Here is a 21,631-nt window from a genome sequence, read left to right as displayed (position 1 = left end):
ATGTGGTCAGATATACTTGGATGTGTAGTGTTAGTGTTTGTCTTTCATAATGTGGTCAGATATACTTGGATGTGTAGTGTTAGTGTTTGTCTTTCATAATGTGGTCAGATATACTTGGATGTGTAGTGTTAGTGTTTGTCTTTCATAATGTGGTCAGATATACTTGGATGTGTAGTGATAGTGTTTGTCTTTCATAATGTGGTCAGATATACTTGGATGTGTAGTGTTCGTGTTTGTTGCTGGCATGTCACGCCTAAGTGTGCTAATCTTGCCAATTAAAAAAATGATTAAAGAAGTTGGCAATATCAGTAAGTTTTGTGAATGAATGAGCCATCTGATTCAATTAATGATGGTGCTGAGTTTTTTAAATATAATTTAAGGTGCTACAAAGCTTTTTACTATCATTCTTTTTATAATTTATCTTTGTTTCATAATATAGTTTCTTGTTTTTATTCAGTTTAGTCGCATGATTTCTCAATTTGCAATACGTTTGCCATACCCATGTGGCTCAGTTGGTAGAGCATAGGAAATCAAACCAAATCACATGGTTAGCAGATGTTATTGGTCACATGGTTAGCAGATAATTGTCACATGGTTAGCAGATGTTATTGGTCACATGGTTAGCAGATGTTAATGGTTACATACACATGGTTAGCAGATGTTAATGGTCACATGGTTAGCAGATGTTAATGGTCACATGGTTAGCAGATGTTAATGGTCACATGGTTAGCAGATGTTAATGGTCACATGGTTAGCAGATGTTAATGGTCACATACACATGGTTAGCAGATGTTATTGGTCACATACACATGATTAGCAGATGTTATTGGTCACATGGTTAGCAGATGTTAATGGTCACATGGTTAGCAGATGTTAATGGTCACATGGTTAGCAGATGTTAATGGTCACATGGTTAGCAGATGTTAATGGTCACATACACATGGTTAGCAGATGTTATTGGTCACATACACATGATTAGCAGATGTTATTGGTCACATGGTTAGCAGATGTTAATGGCCACATGGTTAGCAGATGTTAATGGTCACATGGTTAGCAGATGTTAATGGTCACATGGTTAGCAGATGTTAATGGTCACATACACATAGTTAGCAGATGTTAATGGTCACATACACATGGTTAGCAGATGTTATTGGCCACATACACATGGTTAGCAGATGTTAATGGTCACATACACATGGTTAGCAGATGTTGATGGTCACATGGTTAGCAGATGTTAATGGTCATATGGTTAGCAGATGTTAATGGTCACATGGTTAGCAGATGTTAATGGTCACATGGTTAGCAGATGTTAATGGTCACATGGTTAGCAGATGTTAATGGTCACATGGTTAGCAGATGTTAATGGTTACATACACATGGTTAGCAGATGTTAATGGTCACATGGTTAGCAGATGTTACTAGTCACATACACATGGTTAGCAGATGTTACTGGTCACATACACATGGTTAGCAGATGTTATTGGTCACATACACATGATTAGCAGATGTTATTGGTCACATAAACATGGTTAGCAGATATTTGTCACATGGTTAGCAGATGTTATTGGTCACATACACATGGTTAGCAGATGTTAATGGTCACATGGTTAGCAGATGTTATTGGTCACATACACATGGTTAGCAGATGTTATGGGTCACATACACATGGTTAGCAGATAATTGTCACATGGTTAGCAGATGGTATTGGTCACATACACATGGTTAGCAGATAATTGTCACATGGTTAGCAGATGTTATTGGTCACATGGTTAGCAGATGTTAATGCGAGTGTAGCGAAATGCTTGTGCTTCTAGTTCTGACAATGCAGTAATAACCAACGAGTAATCTAACCTAACAATTCCACAACTACTACCTTATACACACAAGTGTAAAGGGATGAAGAATATGTACATAAAGATATATGAATGAGTGATGGTACAGAACGGCATAGGCAAGATGCAGTAGATGGTATTGAGTACCGTATATACAGTGGGGAGAACAAGTATTTGATACACTGCCAATTTTGCAAATTAATTACTTAAAAATCAATGATTTTCTGGATTTTTGTTTTAGATTCCATCTCTTACAGTTGAAGTGTACCTATGATAAAAATTACAGACCTCTACATGCTTTGTAAGTAGGAATACCTGCAAAATCGGCAGTGTATCAAATACTTGTTCTCCCCACTGTACTTATGAGATGAGTAATGTGGGTATGTAAACATTATATAAAGTGGCATAGTTTAAAGTGACTAGTGAAACATTTATTACATCCATTGTTTTATTATTAAAGTGGCTAGCACTTGCAACGCCAGGGTTGTCGGTTCGATTCCAAAGGGGGACCAGTATGGAAATGCATGCACTCATTACTATAAGTTGCTCTGGATAAGAGCGTCTGCTAAATGACTATAATATAACATGTAAATGCCGTATTCCTCTCAACCATAACATTGTTCAATTCCACATCAATTGAACAGGATTTAAGTTTTTACAGTCATTTTCTTAATGGAATAATGTGTCAAGTGCATCGTGCGTCTGTTTGCTCCTACACCACGGACCAGCAAACATATGAATCACTACAAAACTTCTTGTATGACCTTTTGTACACTTTAGGCCCAGCCTTTGGAGCTTTGGTTTTCCTAGATATGGCTACTATATGATGATCACTACATCCGATGGATCTGGATGCCGCTTTCAAGCAGATTTCTGCAGCATTAGTGATGATGTGATGAATACATGTTGATGATTTCATTCCTGTGCTGTTTGTAAATACCCTGGTAGGTTGACTGATATCCTGAACCAGGTTGCAGGCACTGGTTACAGTTAGAAGTTTTTTCCTGATTGGGCAGCCTGATGAACGACAGTCCATATTTAAATCACCCAGAAAATATACCTCTCTGTTGATATCACATATATTATCAACCATTTCACACATGTTGTCCAGATACTGACTATTAGCACTTGGTGGTCTATAGCAGCTTCCCACCAGAATGGGCTTTAGGTGAGGCAGATGAACATGCAGCCATATTATTTCAACAGTATTTAACATGTGATCATCTCTAAGCTTTACAGGAATGTGGTTCTGAATATAAACAGAAACACAAATCAAACTGTCACAACTTTACAAAAGCAACGAACCTCAGTGTTCAACATACGTGAGCTCTGATGACGCTCTGATGTAGGCCTCCCAAATGGTGGAGTGTTGGGGTGTTGTAGGGGTGGAGTAGTGAAGGTATAGTAGGGGTGTAGTAATGGTATAGTTGGGGTGTAGTAGTGAGGGTGTTGGGGGTAGTAGGGGTGGAGTAGTGAAGGTATAGTAGGGGTGTAGTAATGGTATAGTAGGGGTGTAGTAGTGAGGGTATAGTAGGGGTATAGTAAAGGTATAGTAGGGGTGTAGTAGTGAGGGTATAGTAGTGGGGGTGTTGGGGGTAGTAGGGGTGTAGTAGTGAAGGTATAGTAGGGGTGTAGTAATGGTATAGTTGGGGTGTAGTAATGAGGGTGTTGGGGGTAGTAGGGGTGTAGTAGTGAGGGTATAGTAGGGGTATAGTAAAGGTATAGTAGGGGTGTAGTAGTGAGGGTATAGTAGTGGGGGTGTTGGGGGTAGTAGGGGTGTAGTAGTGAGGGTGTTGGTGTAGTGAAGGTATAGCAGGGGTGTAGTAGTGAGGGTGTTGGGAGTAGTAGGGGTGTAGTAGTGAGGGTGTTGGGAGTAGTAGGGCTGTAGTAGTGAGGGTATAGTAGTGACGGTGTTGGGAGTAGTAGGGGTGTAGTAGTAGGGCTGTAGTAGTGAGGGTATAGTAGGGGTGTAGTAGTGAGGGTATAGTAGTGGGGGTGTTGGGGGTAGTAGGGGTGTAGTAGTGAGGGTGTTGGTGTAGTGAAGGTATAGCAGGGGTGTAGTAGTGAGGGTGTTGGGAGTAGTAGGGGTGTAGTAGTAGGGCTGTAGTAGTGAGGGTATAGTAGGGGTGTAGTAATGGTATAGTAGGGGTGTAGTAGTGAGGGTATAGTAGGGGTGTAGTAACGGTATAGTAGGGGTGTAGTAGTGAGGGTGTTGGGGTGTAGTAAAGGTATAGTAGGGATGCTATAGTAGACTCACTCCTTGGTCTCGCTGGCCTCTTTCTGCATGATATCCAGGATCATGCGGCAGGCAGAGGAGCAGCCCTCTGGGGTGGCGTGGATGGTGATGGGCTTCCCTGCTGCTCCCACATTATCCTTACGATGAATGTCCACCCTGATGGAGAGAGACAGACAGGTCACTGAAAGGCTGTCCACCCTGAGGGACAGAGACAGGCAGGTCACTTAAAGGCTGTCCACCCTGAGGGAGAGAGACAGACAGGTCACAGAAAGGCTGTCCACCCTGAGGGAGAGAGACAGACAGGTCACAGAAAGGCTGTCCACCCTGAGGGACAGAGACAGACAGGTCACAGAAAGGCTGTCCACCCTGATGGAGAGAGACAGACAGGTCACTGAAAGGCTGTCCACCCTGAGGGACAGAGACAGGCAGGTCACTTAAAGGCTGTCCACCCTGAGGGAGAGAGACAGACAGGTCACAGAAAGGCTGTCCACCCTGAGGGACAGAGACAGACAGGTCACAGAAAGGCTGTCCACCCTGATGGAGAGAGACAGACAGGTCACTGAAAGGCTGTCCACCCTGAGGGAGAGAGACAGACAGGTCACTGAAAGGCTGTCCACCCTGATGGAGAGAGACAGACAGGTCACTAAAAGGCTGTCCACCCTGATGGAGAGAGACAGACAGGTCACTGAAAGGCTGTCCACCCTGAGGGAGAGAGACAGACAGGTCACTGAAAGGCTGTCCACCCTGAGGGAGAGAGACAGACAGGTCACTGAAAGGCTGTCCACCCTGATGGAGAGAGACAGACAGGTCACTGAAAGGCTGTCCACCCTGATGGAGAGAGACAGACAGGTCACTAAAAGGCTGTCTACCCTGATGGAGAGAGACAGACAGGTCACTGAAAGGCTGTCCACCCTGAGGGAGAGAGACAGACAGGTCACTGAAAGGCTGTCCACCCTGATGGAGAGAGACAGACAGGTCACTGAAAGGCTGTCCACCCTGAGGGACAGAGACAGACAGGTCACTGAAAGTCTGTCCACCCGGAGGGAGGCTGAGACTGCATACATAATCATATTCAAGTTTGGGGTCAATGCCATGTTAATTCAGCAACTGATTTAACTGAAATGTAATTAACCCCATACTTCATATTGGATATTTGACCAACAAAGGACTGTGTATTGCAGATAGGCCCATTCTGATCCAACAACGTACTTGGACTGTGTCTGTTTAGTGACGTTCTTGATGGTTAGGCCCTCCTTGCCGATGATGGCTCCTACGAATTGTGTGGGGACCAGCATGCGGAGGGGGAAGTCATGCTGTTTGTGTCGGGGCCCTCCGAAGCCCCCCGAGGGCCCTGGCTGGGGCCCGTCCTGGTCCCTGGACGACCGACATCCCCGACGCATCCGTGGGGCCTGTAGGGGCGGAGCTGCATCCATATCCAGGATGTACGACACCCTGAAGGAGTAGCCCTCAAACTGCTGACCAGTCAACTTCTCTATGGCTCTGTGAGGGGAGAGGAGAGTCAATTTCTCTATGGCTCTGAGAGGGGAGAGGAGAGTCAATTTCTCTATGGCTCTGAGAGGGGAGAGGAGTCAACTTCTCTATGGCTCTGAGAGGGGAGAGTCAATTTCTCTATGGCTCTGTGAGGGGAGAGGAGAGTCAACATCTCTGTGGCTCTGTGAGAGGAGAGCCACCTTCTCTACGGCTCTGTGAGAGAACAGAAGAGTCAACTTCTCTACGGCTCTGTGTGAGAACAGAAGAGTCAACTTCTCTATGGCTCTGTGAGAGAACAGAAGAGTCAACTTCTCTATGGTTCTGTGAGGGGAGAGGAGAGTCAACTTCTCTATGGCTCTGTGAGAGAAGAGGAGAGTCAACTTCTCTATGGCTCTGTGAGGGGAGAGGAGAGTCAACTTCTCTATGGCTCTGTGAGAGGAGAGGGTTAGGGTTAACGAGAGGAAGAGAGTTAGAAAAGGAGAGGGCAAGGGCTCTGAGTTGCCGAGTTAAATAAAGGTTAAAAAAATATAAAAAGGGTTAGGGTGGCTCTGATACTTTTCTTCAGTGCCAAAAAACTGTCTGCGCATATCTGACTAGTCTTAGACTAATTATCCCCTCGTTGAAAAAATATTCTAACGTTTCTGCCATACTGATAGTGACAGGTGTGACATCATTTAAACACAGTAATACCGGTAATACCACCGACAGATGACTCTACTCTACTCACACTTTGGCCTCCTCCTTGGTTGAGTATGTGGCATTCACCACAGCTGTTTCTGTGTCCGTGGTAACTGTGGATGGAGAATGAGAGAGAGAGAGAAAGGGTTAGGGTTAGAAACACCACCGCTGTTTCTGTGTCCATGGTAACTGTGGATGGAGACCGAGAGAGAGAGAGAAAGGGTTAGGGTTAGAAACACCACCGCTGTTTCTGTGTCCGTGGTAACTGTGGATGGAGAATGAGAGAGGGTTAGGGTTAGAAACACCACCGCTGTTTCTGTGTCCATGGTAACTGTGGATGGAGACCGAGAGAGAGAGGGGTTCTATAATTTCTCTGCTGTACTGTAGAGAACCACTACTGTAGGGGGGGATATAGAGGACCACTACCGTAGGGGGATAAGAGGACCACTACTGTAGGGGGATATAGAGGACCACCAGCCCTGCCTCCTCCAGTCCATCCACTTTAAAGCCCTGCCTCCTCCAGTCCATCCCCTTTAAAGCCATGCCTCCTCCAGTACATTATTAAGCCCTGCCTCCTCCAGTCCATCCCCTTTAAGGCCTGCCTCCTCCAGTCCATTATTAAGCCCTGCCTTCTCCAGTCCATTATTAAGCCCTGCCTCCTCCAGTCCATCCCCTTTAAGCCCTGCCTCCTCCAGTCCATTATTAAGCCCTGCCTCCTCCAGTCCATCCCCTTTAAGCCCTGCCTCCTCCAGTCCATTATTAAGCCCTGCCTCCTCCAGTCCATCCCCTTTAAGCCCTGCCTCCTCCAGTCCATTATTAAGCCCTGCCTCCTCCAGTCCATCCCCTTTAAGCCCTGCCTCCTCCAGTCCATTATTAAGCCCTGCCTCCTCCAGTCCATCCCCTTTAAAGCCCTGCCTCCTCCAGTCCATTATTAAGCCCTGCCTCCTCCAGTCCATCCCCTTTAAGCCCTGCCTCCTCCAGTCCATTATTAAGCCCTGCCTTCTCCAGTCCATTATTAAGCACTGCCTCCTCCAGTCCATCCCCTTTAAGCCCTGCCTCCTCCAGTCCATTATTAAGCCCTGCCTCCTCCAGTCCATCCCCTTTAAGCCCTGCCTCCTCCAGTCCATTATTAAGCCCTGCCTCCTCCAGTCCATCCCCTTTAAGCCCTGCCTCCTCCAGTCCATTATTAAGCCCTGCCTCCTCCAGGCCATTATTAAGCACAGCCTCCTCCAGTCCATCCCCTTTAAGCCCTGCCTCCTCCAGTCCATTATTAAGCCCTGCCTCCTCCAGTCCATCCCCTTTAAGCCCTGCCTCCTCCAGTCCATTATTAAGCCCTGCCTCCTCCAGTCCATCCCCTTTAAGCCCTGCCTCCTCCAGTCCATTATTAAGCCCTGCCTCCTCCAGTCCATCCCCTTTAAGCCCTGCCTCCTCCAGTCCATTATTAAGCCCTGCCTCCTCCAGTCCATCCCCTTTAAGCCCTACCTTCTCCAGTCCATTATTAAGCCCTGCCTTCTCCAGTCCATTATTAAGCCCTGCCTCCTCCAGTCCATCCCCTTTAAGCCCTGCCTCCTCCAGTCCATTATTAAGCCCTGCCTCCTCCAGTCCATCCCCTTTACGCCCTGCCTCCTCCAGTCCATTATTAAGCCCTGCCTCCTCCAGTCCATCCCCTTTAAGCCCTGCCTCCTCCAGTCCATTATTAAGCCCTGCCTCCTCCAGGCCATTATTAAGCACAGCCTCCTCCAGTCCATCCCCTTTAAGCCCTGCCTCCTCCAGTCCATTATTAAGCCCTGCCTCCTCCAGTCCATCCCCTTTAAGCCCTGCCTCCTCCAGTCCATTATTAAGCCCTGCCTCCTCCAGTCCATCCCCTTTAAGCCCTGCCTCCTCCAGTCCATTATTAAGCCCTGCCTTCTCCAGTCCATTATTAAGCCCTGCCTCCTCCAGTCCATCCCCTTTAAGCCCTGCCTCCTCCAGTCCATTATTAAGCCCTGCCTCCTCCAGTCCATTATTAAGCCCTGCCTCCTCCAGTCCATCCCCTTTAAGCCCTGCCTCCTCCAGTCCATTATTAAGCCCTGCCTCCTCCAGTCCATCACCTTTAAGCCCTGCCTCCTCCAGTCCATTACTAAGCCCTGCCTCCTCCAGTCCATCCCCTTTAAGCCCAGCCTCCTCCAGTCCATTATTAAGCCCTGCCTCCTCCAGTCCATTATTAAGCCCTGCCTCCTCCAGTCCATCCCCTTTAAGCCCTGCCTCCTCCAGTCCATTATTAAGCCCTGCCTCCTCCAGTCCATCCCCTTTAAGCCCTGCCTCCTCCAGTCCATTATTAAGCCCTGCCTCCTCCAGTCCATCCCCTTTAAGCCCTGCCTCCTCCAGTCCATCCCCTTTAAGCCCTGCCTTAATAAAGAACTTTAAAGGAACCAGAGTAAAACATTCTCAGAACCTTCCTGTAACCTAAAAATAAACGTTCTTAGAACAGCTATATTTTCTCAGAACGTTAAAAAAACATCTCCTCCCTCTCACACTGCTCATTGTGGGATGCAGAACGGAATTAATCTGCTCTGCTCGAGGTCACAGAACACAGGATGCATCCCAAATGGCACCGCATTCCGTACATAGTGCACTACTTTACATACTAAACCTATGGGCCCTGCTCAAAAATAGTGCACTATATAGGGAATAACATTTGGGACGCAGTCCCAGCTCCATACTGAGACCATGTGATGAGAGAAACGATTCATGTTTATGTCACTATCTCAGATGGTTAGTGGTGGGAAGAGAGCAAATGAGAATTCATGCGTCCCAAATGGCAACCAGGGTTGGTCCTGGTCAGTCCCTGGATGGGAGACCAGATGCTGCTGGAAGTGGTGTTGGAGGGCCAGTAGGAGGCACCCTTTCCTCTGGTCCCCAAAGTGATTGGGGACACTGCCCTGTGTAGGATGGGGCGTTAAATGGGTGTCCTGACTCTCTGTGGTCATTAAAGATCCCGTGGCACTTATTGTAATAGTAGGGGTGTTAACCCCAGTGTCCTGACTCTCTGTGGTCATTAAAGATCCCGTGGCACTTATTGTAATAGTACCGGTGTTAACCCCGGTGTCCTGACTCTCTGTGGTCATTAAAGATCCCGTGGCACTTATTGTAATAGTAGGGGTGTTAACCCCAGTGTCCTGACTCTCTGTGGTCATTAAAGATCCCATGGCACTTATTGTAATAGTAGGGGTGTTAACCCTGGTGTCCTGGCTAAATTCCCAATCCGGCCCTCAAACCATCACGGTCACCTAATAATCCCCAGCTTACGATTGGCTCATTCATCGCCCCTCCTCTCCCCTGTAACTATTCCCCAGGTCGTTGCTGCAAATGAGAACGTGTTCTCAGTCAACTTACAAGATAAAATACGTGTTAAATAAATCAATAAAAACCTATTCCCTATATACTGCACTACTTTTGACCAGGGCCCTATGGGGAGAAGGTTGTCATTTGGGACATGTTGCAGTTGCATCGAACAGAAGCATATGGATAATAGTGCAGGAACACGGTGTAGTGGTATTTGATTTGGATCACCATTAGCTGTTCCTAAAGCCGCAGCTACTCTTCCTGGGGTTCCACATGAAACATGAAACATAATACAGAACATTAATGGACAAGAGCAGCTCCAGGACAGAACTACATACATTTAAAACATCACACGTAGCCTACATATCAATACATACACACACACTATCTAGGTCCAGTGGGGGAGAGGCGTGAGGTGTTATCAATACATACACACACACTATCTAGGTCCAGTGGGGAGAGGCGTGAGGTGTTATCAATACATACACACACACTATCTAGGTCCAGTGGGGGAGAGGCGTGAGGTGTTACTTTATTTGCTTCTTTAAACCAGGTTTGCTGTTTATTTGAGCAATCTGAGATGGAAAGGAATTTCATGTACTCAGGGCTCTATATAATACTGTATGCTTTCTTGAATTTGTTCTGGATTTTGGGACTATGAAAAGACCCCTGGTGGCATGTTTGCTGGGGTGTGTGTAAGTTGACTCTGCAAACAATTTGTAATTTTAAACACATTAATGTTTCTTATAAAAAGAAGTGATGCAGTCATTCTCCTCGACTCTTAGCCAAGAGAGAATGGCATACATAGTATTTATATCAGCCCTCTGATTACAACGAAGAGCAAGATGTGCCGCTCTGCCCTGGGCCAGCTGCAACTTAACTAGGTCTTTCCTTGCAGCACTGGACCACACGACTGGACAATAATCAAGATAAGACCAAACTAGAGCCTGCAGGAATTGCTTTGTGGAGTGTGGTGTCAAAAAAGCAGAGCATCTCTTTATTACGGACAGACGTCTCCCCATCTTTACAACCATTGAATCTATATGTTTTGACCATGACAGTTTACATTCTAAGGTAACATCATGTAATTGAGTCTCCTCAACTTGTTCAACAGCCACACCATTCATTACCAGATTCAGCTGAGGTCTAGAACTTAAGGAATGATTTGTTCCAAAGACAATGCTCTCAGAGTAAGAGATGTTCAGGACCAGTTTATTACTGGCTACCCATCCAAAACAGACTGCAATTCTTTGTTAAGGGTTTCAGTGACTTCATTAGCTGTGGTTGCTGATGTGTATATGGTTGAATCAGCATACATTGCCTGTTCACCCATGACTGCGTGGCCATGCCACGCATCCGACTCAGTCATCAAGTTTGCGGACGACACTACAGTGGTAGGCTTGATTACCAACAATGACGAGACGGCCTACAGGGAGGAAGTGAGGGCCCTCGGAGTGTGGTGTCACGAAAATAACCTCACACTCAATGTCAACAAAACAAAGGAGATTATCGTGGACTTCAGGAAACAGCAGAGGGAGCAGCCCCCTATCCACATAGACGGGACAGTAGTGGAGAAGGTGGAAAGTTTTAAGTTCCTCAGCGTACACATCACTGACAAACTGAAATGGTCCACCCACACAGACAGCGTGGTGAAGAAGGCGCAACAGCGCCTCTTCAACCTCAGGAGACTGAAGAAATTCGGCTTGTCACCAAAAACACTCAAACTTTTACAGATGCACAATCGAGAGCATCTTGTCGGGCTGTATCGCAGCCGTAAGGCTCTCCAGAGGGTAGTGAGGTCTGCCCAATGCATCACCGGGGGCAAACTACCTGCCCTCCAGGACACCTACACCACCCGATGTCACAGGAAGGGCAAAAAGATCATCAAGGACAACAACCACCCGAGCCACTGCCTGTTCACCCCGCTATCATCCAGAAGGCGAGGTCACTACAGGTGCATTAAAGCAGGGACTGAGAGACTGAAAAACAGCTTCTATATCAAGGTCATTAGACTGTTGAACAGCCATCACTAACATTGAGTAGCTGCTGCCAACATACTGACTCATCTCCAGCCACTTAAATAATGAAACATTTGATGTAATAAATGTATCACTAGCCACTTTAAACAATGCCACTTAATATAATGTTTACATACCCTACATTACTCATCTCATATGTATATACTGTACTCTATACCATCTACTGCATCTTGCCTATGCCGTTCGGCCATCGCTCATCCACATATTTATATGTATATATTCTTATTCATTCCTTTACACTTGTGTATATAAGGTAGTTGTTGGGGAAATGTTAGATTACTTGTTTGATATTACTGCATGGTCGGAACTAGAAGCATAAGCATTTCACTACAGTCGCATTAACATCTGCTAAGTATGTAACAAATACAATTTAATTTGATTTAGTGGTAGAGGTAGATTTAGTGGTTGTGGTAGATTTAGAGGTAGATTTAGTGGTATTGGTCGTGGTAGAGGTAGATTTAGTGGTAGAGGTAGGGGTAGATTTAGTGGTAGAGGTAGATTTAGTGGTAGTGGTTGAGGTAGATTTAGTGGTAGAGGTAGATTTAGTGGTAGTGGTCGAGGTAGATTTAGTGGTAGAGGTAGAGGTAAATTTAGTGGTAGAGGTAGAAGTAGATTTAGTGGTAGTGGTAGAGGTAGATTTAGTGGTAGTGGTAGAGGTAGATTTAGTGGTAGTGGTAGATTTAGTGGTAGTGGTAGAGGTAGATTTAGTGGTAGTGGTAGAGGTAGATTTAGTGGTAGTGGTAGAGGTAGAGGTAGATTTAGTGGTAGTGGTAGAGGTAGAAGTAGATTTAGTGGTAGAAGTAGATTTAGTGGTAGAGGTAGATTTAGTGGTAGAGGTAGATTTAGTGGTAGAGGTAGAAGTAGATTTAGTGGTAGAGGTAGATTTAGTGGTAGAGGTAGAAGTAGATTTAGTGGTAGAAGTAGATTTAGTGGTAGAGGTAGATTTAGTGGTAGAGGTAGATTTAGTGGTAGAGGTAGAAGTAGATTTAGTGGTAGAAGTAGATTTAGTGGTAGAGGTAGATTTAGTGGTAGAGGTAGATTTAGTGGTAGAGGTAGAAGTAGATTTAGTGGTAGAAGTAGATTTAGTGGTAGAGGTAGATTTAGTGGTAGAGGTAGAAGTAGATTTAGTGGTAGAAGTAGATTTAGTGGTAGAAGTAGATTTAGTGGTAGAGGTAGATTTAGTGGTAGAGGTAGAAGTAGATTTAGTGGTAGAAGTAGATGTAGTGGTAGAAGTATGAGGTAGTGATAGAGGTAGATCTCAACAAACCATTTCTGTAGGGACTTCACTTTCTGTACAGGGGCATTGCTGAAACAGGACTTCCCTAAACTTTTGCCACAAAGTTGGAAGCACAGAATAGTCTAGAATGTCATTGTATGCTGTAGCGTTTACAATTTCCCTTCACTGGAACTAAGTGGCAAAGTCCCAACCATGAAAAACAGCCCTAGACCATTATTCCTCATCCACCAAACTTTAAAGTTGGCACTATGCATTCGGGCAGGTAGCATTCTCCTGGCATCTGCCAAACCCAGATTCATCCGTCGGACTGCCAGATGGTGAAACGTGATTCATCACTCCAGAGAACGCATTTCCACTGCTCCAGAGTCCAATGGCGGTGAGCTTTACACCCCTCCAGCCGACACTTGGCATTGTGCATGGTGATCTTAGGCTTGTGTGCGGCTGCTTGGCCATAGAAACTGATTTCATGAAGCTCCCGACGAACAGTTCTTGTGCTGATGTTACTTCAGCACTCTGCAGTCCCGTTCTGTGAGCTTGTGTGGCCTACCACTTTGCGTCTGAGCCGTTGTTGCTCCTAAACGTTCCCACTTCACAATAACAGCACTTTCCTTTGACCGGGACAGATCTAGCAGGGCATACATTTGACGAACTGACTCCTATGAAGATGCCACTTTGAATATCATTGAGCTCTTCTGTACTGGCCATTCAACTGCCAATGTTTGTCTATGGAGATTGCATGGCTGTGTGCTCAATTTTATACACCTGTCAGCAAAGGGTGTGGCTGAAAAAACCGAACCCACGAATGTGAAGGGGTGTCGACTTACTTTCGTGTATTTAAAAAAGCATATCGATAATATTTAAGGGAAAAAAACAGTTGAAGAGATTGTAATGATATAAAAGATAATGTATTGTAATGTCTCACCTTGTTCCACGTTGTCTACAGTACCATACTGAGCTAGAAGGCCATCCAAAACCTGAGGGAAAGACGGAACACAATCAATTACACACACACAGTTACTGTCAGTCCTGGGATACGGCTGAGTTACTGTCAGTCCTGGGATACGGCTGAGTTACTGTTAGCCCTGGGTTACGGCTGAGTTACTGTCAGCCCTGGGATACGGCTGAGTTACTGTCAGCCCTGGGATACGGCTGAGTTCCTGTCAGCCCTGGGATACGGCTGAGTTCCTGTCAGTCCTGGGATACGGCTGAGTTCCTGTCAGTCCTGGGATACGGCTGAGTTCCTGTCAGTCCTGGGATACGGCTGAGTTCCTGTCAGTCCTGGGATACGGCTGAGTTACTGTTAGCCCTGGGATACGGCTGAGTTACTGTTAGCCCTGGGATACGGCTGAGTTACTGTTAGCCCTGGGATACGGCTGAGTTACTGTTAGCCCTGGGATACGGCTGAGTTACTGTCAGCCCTGGGTTACGGCTGATTTACTGTCAGCCCTGGGTTACGGCTGAGTTCCTGTCAGTCCTGGGATACGGCTGAGTTACTGTCAGCCCTGGGTTACGGCTGAGTTCCTGTCAGTCCTGGGTTAGGGCTGAGTTACTGTCAGTCCTGGGATACGGCTGAGTTACTGTTAGCCCTGGGTTAGGGCTGAGTTGCTGTTAGCCCTGGGTTAGGGCTGAGTTGCTGTTAGCCCTGGGTTAGGGCTGAGTTGCTGTTAGCCCTGGGTTACGGCTGAGTTGCTGTTAGCCCTGGGTTAGGGCTGAGTTGCTGTTAGCCCTGGGTTAGGGCTGAGTTGCTGTTAGCCCTGGGTTAGGGCTGAGTTGCTGTTAGCCCTAGGTTAGGGCTGAGTTGCTGTTAGCCCTGGGTTAGGGCTGAGTTACTGTTAGCCCTGGGTTAGGGCTGAGTTACTGTTAGCCCTGGGTTAGGGCTGAGTTACTGTTAGCCCTGGGTTAGGGCTGAGTTACTGTTAGCCCTGGGTTAGGGCTGAGTTACTGTTAGCCCTGGGTTAGAGCTGAGTTACTGTTAGCCCTGGGTTAGGGCTGAGTTACTGTTAGCCCTGGGTTACGGCTGAGTTACTGTTAGCCCTGGGTTAGGGCTGAGTTACTGTTAGCCCTGGGTTAGGGCTGAGTTACTGTTAGCCCTGGGTTAGGGCTGAGTTGCTGTTAGCCCTGGGTTAGGGCTGAGTTACTGTTAGCCGTGGGTTACGGCTGAGTTACTGTTAGCCCTGGGTTAGGGCTGAGTTACTGTTAGCCCTGGGTTAGGGCTGAGTTACTGTTAGCCCTGGGTTAGGGCTGAGCTACTGTTAGCCCTGGGTTAGGGCTGAGTTACTGTTAGCCCTGGGTGGCTGTCTGCTCGTCTGGGTTAGTGTGTTAGAGCCCTTGACTGCTGGGTTAGTGTTACTGTTAGGCTGATGTCATGATGTCAGAGACAGCTAGATGCCTTCAATCTCACACAAATTATCAAGGAACCCACCAGGTACAACCCTAAATCTGCAAACATGGGCACCCTCATAGATATTATCGTGACCAACTTGCCCTCCAAATACACCTCTGCAGTTTTCAATCAGGATCTCAGCGATCACTGCCTCATTGCCTGCATCCACTATGGGTCTGCGTTCAAATTACCAACCTTCATCACTGTCAAAACACTTCTGCGAGCAGGCCTTTATAATCGACCTGGTCCGGGTATCCTAGAAGGATATTGACCTTCTCCCGCCAGTAAAGGATGCCTGTTCGTTCTTTGAAAGTAATTTCCTCACTATCTTAAATAAGCATGCCCCTTTCAAAAAATGTAGAACTAAGAACAGATATAGCCCTTGGTTCACTCCAGACCTGACTGACCTTGACCAGGACAAAAACATCCTGTGATGGACTGCACTAGCATCGAATAGTCCCCGCGATATGCAACTTTTCAGGGAAGTCAGGAACCAATACACGCAGTCAGTCAGGAAAGTAAATGCTAACTTTTTCATTCAGAAATGTGCATCCTGTAGCTCTAACTCTGAAAAGTTTTGGGACACTGTAAAGTCCATCGAGAATAAGAGACCTCCTCCCTGCTGTCAGATCACTGACCATTTCGAATCCCACCATACCTTCTCCGCTGTGCAATCCAGTTTACAAGCTGGTCATAGGTGCACCTCAGCCACTCTCAAGGTACTAAACGAAATCTCAAATGGCATCGATAAAAGACAGTACTGTGCAGCAGTCTTCATCGACCTGGCCAAGGCTTTCGACTGTCAATCACAACATTCTTATCGGCAGACTCAACAGCCTTGGTTTCTCAAATGACTGCCTCGCCTGGTTCACCAACTACTTATCAGACAGAGTTCAGTGTGTCAAATCGGAGGGCCTGTTGTCCGGACCTCTGGCAGTATCTATGGGGGTGCCACAGGGTTCAATTATTTTCTCAGTATATATCAACGATGTCGCTCTTGCTGCTGGTGATTCCCTGATCTACCTCTATGTAGACAACACCATGGAGAGGAGAAGGTCGAGAGCCATGCGTCCTCCGAAACATGACTCTGCTAAGCCTCACTGCTTCTTGACACACTGCTCGCTTAATCCGGACGCCAGCCGCACCAATGTGTCGGAGGAAACACCGTACAGCTGGTGACCGAAGTCAGCGTGCATGCGGCCCGCCACAAAGAGTCGTTAGAGCACGATGGGACAAGGACATCCAGGCCAGCAAAACCATCCCCTAACCCAGACGACACTGGGCCAATTGTATGCCGTCAAATGGGTCTCCCGGCCGCGGCCGGCTGTGAAACAGCCTGTGATCCAACCCGGGTCTGTAGTGACGCCTCACCACCGCGCCACTCGGGAGCAGTCAAATTTATACACGGAGGGAAAGAGCATAAATTTGCACATCCCATATAATTAACATTAATGATGGCCCGCTGGGGCCAGGAAAAACAGTGTAGAGAAAGTGGATCTCGTGAGTTACTGGCCCGATTTCCAGCTCAACATTTACCTGCTCTGTCGCAGTCTACCATTAAAAACCATTGAAGACCACACTTAAATGGCATGCCATTTGTATTTGAGCAATATGATTGGCCATTCAGTGAAGCACCACCACCCGCCAGTCAACTTCTTGAGCATTACATGAGTCCTGAACCGGCCATCAATCTACTCGCTGAGCTTATTTATTTTAGGGAAAGTGATTTGCAAAAGTAAATCTTCTATAAAATGATGCAGAAAAATGTGTCCATGCTTTTGTCACTTCTAGGTTAGACTCCTGCAATGTTCTACTTTCCGGCTACCCGGATAAAGCACTAAATAAACTTCAGTTAGTGCTAAATACGGCTGCTAGAATCCAGACTAGAACCAAAAAATTTGATCATATTACTCCAGTGCTAGCCTCCCTACACTGGCTTCCTGTCAAGGCAAGGGCTGATTTCAAGGTTTTACTGCTAACCTACAAAGCATTACATGGGCTTGCTCCTACCTATCTCTCTGATTTGGTCCTGCCGTACATACTTACACGTACGCTACGGTCACAAGACGCAGGCCTCCTAATTGTCCCTAGAATTTCTAAGCAAACAGCTGGAGGCAGGGCTTTCTCCTATAGAGCTCCATTTTTATGGAACGGTCTGCCTACCCATGTGAGAGACGCAAACTCGGTCTCAACCTTTAAGTCTTTAAGTCTGGGTCATATGATTGAGTGTAGTCTGGCCCAGGAGTGTGAAGGTGAACGGAAAGGCTCTGGAGCAACGAACCGCCCTTGCTGTCTCTGCCTGGCCGGTTGCCCTCTTTCCACTGGGATTCTCTGCCTCTAACCCTATTACAGTGGCTGAGTCACTGGCTTACTGGGGCTCTTTCATACCGTCCCTGGGAGGGGTGCGTCACCTGAGTGGGTTGAGTCACTGATGTGATCTTCCTGTCTGGGTTGGCGCCCCCCCCTTGGGTTGTGCCGTGGCGGAGATCTTTGTGGGCTATACTCGGCCTTGTCTCAGGATGGTAAGTTAGTGGTTGAAGATATCCCTCTAGTGGTGTGGGGGCTGTGCTTTGGCAAAGTGGGTGTGGTTATATCCTTCCTGTTTGGCCCTGTCCGGGGGTGTCCTCGGATGGGGCCACAGTGTCTCCTGACCCCTCCTGTCTCAGCCTCCAGTATTTATGCTGCAGTAGTTTACGTGTCGGGGGGCTAGGGTCAGTTTGTTATATCTGGAGTACTTCTCCTGTCCTATTCGGTGTCCTGTGTGAATTTACGTGTGCTCTCTAATTCTCCCTTTCTCTCTTTCTCTCTCTCGGAGGACCTGAGCCCTAGGACCATGCCTCAGGACTACCTGACATGATGACTCCTTGCTGTCCCCAGTCCACCTGGCCGTGCTGCTGCTCCAGTTTCAACTGTTCTGCCTTATTATTATTGGACCATGCTGGTCATTTATGAACATTTGAACATCTTGGCCATGTTCTGTTATAATCTCCACGGGGGCACAGCCAGAAGAGGACTGGCCACCCCACATAGCCTGGTTCCTCTCTAGGTTTCTTCCTAGGTTTTGGCCTTTCTAGGGAGTTTTTCCTAGCCACCGTGCTGCTACACCTGCATTGCTTGCTGTTTGGGGTTTTAGGCTGGGTTTCTGTACAGCACTTTGTGATATCAGCTGATGTACGAAGGGCTATATAAATAAATTTGATTTGATATAGTGAACATACTATCAATATGCTGGTTACTGTTGATACTTAGTCTGCTAAAAGAAAGCTACAAAAAGAAAGAAAGAAAGCTAGCATTCATCTTGGCTAGCCTACTGTAGCCATCTCTTTTGGAACGTTTGTCTTAAAGAGGCAGCGTCCTATTTTCAAATCTTCTCAAGATGACATACTTTAGAATCAAAGCTTGAAAGGATATATATGAAAGTAGGTTAGTGCCCCCCCCAAAAAAAGAGGTTAAAGCCTCCCAAGTGCATCACTGTGCTTGAGGTGTCACTACAGACCCGGGTTCGAGTACAGGCTGTGTCACAACTGGCCGTGACTGGGAGTCCAATAAGGCGGCATACAATTGGCCCAGCGTCACCAGGGTTAGGGGAGGGTTTTCCAGGGGCGGGGCTTGACTTGGCTCATCACACTCTAGCAACTCCTTGTGGCGGGTCGGACACCTGCAGGCTGACTTCAGTCGTCAGTTCAACGGTGTTTCCTCCGACACATTGGTGTAGCTGGCTTCCGGGTTAAGAGGTCATGCTTCGGATGACGCATGACCTTCGCCTCCACCGAGCCCATTGGGGAGTTGCAGAGATTTTATATTTAATTTAACTATTTAACTAGGCAAGTTATTTACAATGACGGCCTTGGAATAGTGAGTTAACTGCCTTGTTCAGGGGCAGAACGACAGATTTATTTGTTTTACCTTGTCAGCTCAGGGATTCAATCTAGCAACCTTTCGGTTACTAGCACAACGCTCTAACCACTAGGCTACCTGCCGCCTCTACTTTCTAACCACTAGGCTACCTGCCACCCCTACACTCTAACCACTAGGCTACCTGCCTCCCCTACACTCTAACCACTAGGCTAACTGCCGCCCCTACACTCTAACCACTAGGCTGCCTGCCTCCCCAACACTCTAACCACTAGGCTACCTGCCTCCCCAACACTCTAACCACTAGGCTACCTGCCTCCCCAACACTCTAACCACTAGGCTACCTGCCTCCCCAACACTCTAACCACTAGGCTACCTGCCTCCCCAACACTCTAACCACTAGGCTACCTGCCTCCCCAACACTCTAACCACTAGGCTACCTGCCTCCCCTACACTCTAACCACTAGGCTACCTGCCTCCCCAACACTCTAACCACTAGGCTACCTGCCTCCCCAACACTCTAACCACTAGGCTACCTGCCTCCCCAACACTCTAACCACTAGGCTACCTGCCTCCCCAACACTCTAACCACTAGGCTACCTGCCTCCCCAACACTCTAACCACTAGGCTACCTGCCACAATGAGACAAGATCACAGTTGGATATCATGAAATTGGGGTAAATAAATATTTTTTACAAAGGGGTTAAATATGGTAAAAAATCTCTACAAAATGCTGATCTTTAATACAGTATATCTCTGACACTTACATGTATTTCTTTGACTGTTATTAAGTGCATTTATATGGCTAATAGCAGTAGGCCCAAATGTTCCATTGAATCTGTATTTTTATACTTAAAGTTGTCCTGAAATTCAAAATCAAATAGCTATAGTATCCTTAGTTTGACCAACAAAAATTTACATTTCTACAGTGTTAGTTTCATCAGCTGTTGTACAATATTATATAAAATACTGTAGAGGGGAAACTGGGTGCCTGGGCTTTCTTTCTGAATGGGCAGTGATGCTGAAACATGGTGTCACACGCTGGTCAGTCATCTATGTTGACTCAGAGTGAGGTGACTCAGAGTGAGGTGACTTCCTGGCTTTACTCTACTGGTTGCTCTTCTAGCCCTCACCACACCACCACACAGGGACACTGTCCTAGCCCTCACCACACCACAGGGACACTGTCCTAGCCCTCACCACACCACAGGGACACTGTCCTAGCCCTCACAACACCACCACACAGGGACACTGTCCAAGCCCTCACCACACCACCACACAGGGACACTGTCCTAGCCCTCACCACACCGGGACACTATCCTAGCCCTCACAACACCACCACACAGGGACACTGTCCAAGCCCTCACCACACCACCACACAGGGACACTGTCCTAGCCCTCACCACACCGGGACACTATCCTAGCCCTCACAACACCACCACACAGGGACACTGTCCAAGCCCTCACCACACCACCACACAGGGACACTGTTCTAGCCCTCACCACACCGGGACACTGTCCTAGCCCTCACCACACCACCACACAGGGACACTGTCCTAGCCCTCACCACACTGGGACACTATCCTAGCCCTCACCACACCACCACCCAGGGACACTATCCTAGCCCTCACCACACCACCACACAGGGACACTGTCCTAGCCCTCACCACACCACCACACAGGGACACTGTCCTAGCCCTCACCACACCACCACACAGGGACACTGTCCTAGCCCTCACCACACAGGGACACTGTCCAATCCCTCACCACACCACCACACAGGGACACTGTCCTAGCCCTCACCACACAGGGACACTATCCTAGCCCTCACAACACCACCACACAGGGACACTGTCCAAGCCCTCACCACACCACCACACAGGGACACTGTTCTAGCCCTCACCACACCGGGACACTGTCCTAGCCCTCACCACACCACCACACAGGGACACTGTCCTAGCCCTCACCACACCGGGACACTATCCTAGCCCTCACCACACCACCACCCAGGGACACTATCCTAGCCCTCACCACACCACCACACAGGGACACTGTCCTAGCCCTCACCACACCACCACACAGGGACACTGTCCTAGCCCTCACAACACCACCACACAGGGACACTGTCCTAGCCCTCACCACACAGGGACACTGTCCTAGCCCTCACCACACCACCACACAGGGACACTGTCCTAGCCCTCACCACACCACCACACAGGGACACTGTCCAATCCCTCACCACACCACCACACAGGGACACTGTCCAATCCCTCACCACACCACCACACAGGGACACTGTCCTAGCCCTCACCACACAGGGACACTATCCTAGCCCTCACTACACAGGGACACTGTCCAAGCCCTCACCACACAGGGACACTGTCCAAGCCCTCACCACACAGGGACACTGTCCAAGCCCTCACCACACAGGGACACTGTCCAAGCCCTCACCACACGTTGTTTTTATCACACACAGAGGACAAGCTATACAGGGATCCCACAAAACTAACATCTCTCATGGCCCCTGGAGCTCAGGGCCAGCCACTCTCTGCCAGC

The 21,631-nt window shown here is 47.7% G+C and overlaps 1 protein-coding gene across 3 annotated transcripts in view; it reads right to left on the bottom strand.

Annotated features, from left to right (window-relative positions):
* Positions 1-21,631, bottom strand: part of igf2bp2a (insulin-like growth factor 2 mRNA binding protein 2a) — a 123,324-nt gene that overhangs the window by 66,010 nt on the left and 35,683 nt on the right. The window contains exons 4-7 of one of the 3 annotated variants that reach the window (XM_031801852.1): positions 13,760-13,811; positions 6,287-6,350; positions 5,278-5,568; positions 4,090-4,224 (exon numbers count right to left, since the gene is read on the bottom strand). In XM_031801852.1, coding sequence (XP_031657712.1) covers positions 4,090-4,224; positions 5,278-5,501 — 359 coding nt within the window. In that variant the 5' untranslated portion in view covers positions 5,502-5,568; positions 6,287-6,350; positions 13,760-13,811. Of the gene's footprint in view, positions 1-4,089; positions 4,225-5,277; positions 5,569-6,286; positions 6,351-13,759; positions 13,812-21,631 lie in introns of those variants that run through there. The other 2 variants (XM_031801856.1, XM_031801860.1) reach the window with 2 other exon arrangements.

The sequence above is a fragment of the Oncorhynchus kisutch genome, linkage group LG2 (genome assembly GCF_002021735.2).
Source record: "Oncorhynchus kisutch isolate 150728-3 linkage group LG2, Okis_V2, whole genome shotgun sequence".
NCBI classification, from domain to species: domain Eukaryota; kingdom Metazoa; phylum Chordata; class Actinopteri; order Salmoniformes; family Salmonidae; genus Oncorhynchus; species Oncorhynchus kisutch.
Note: the sequence above shows the minus strand (reverse complement) of the source record. Positions and strands in the feature narration are given on the sequence as shown.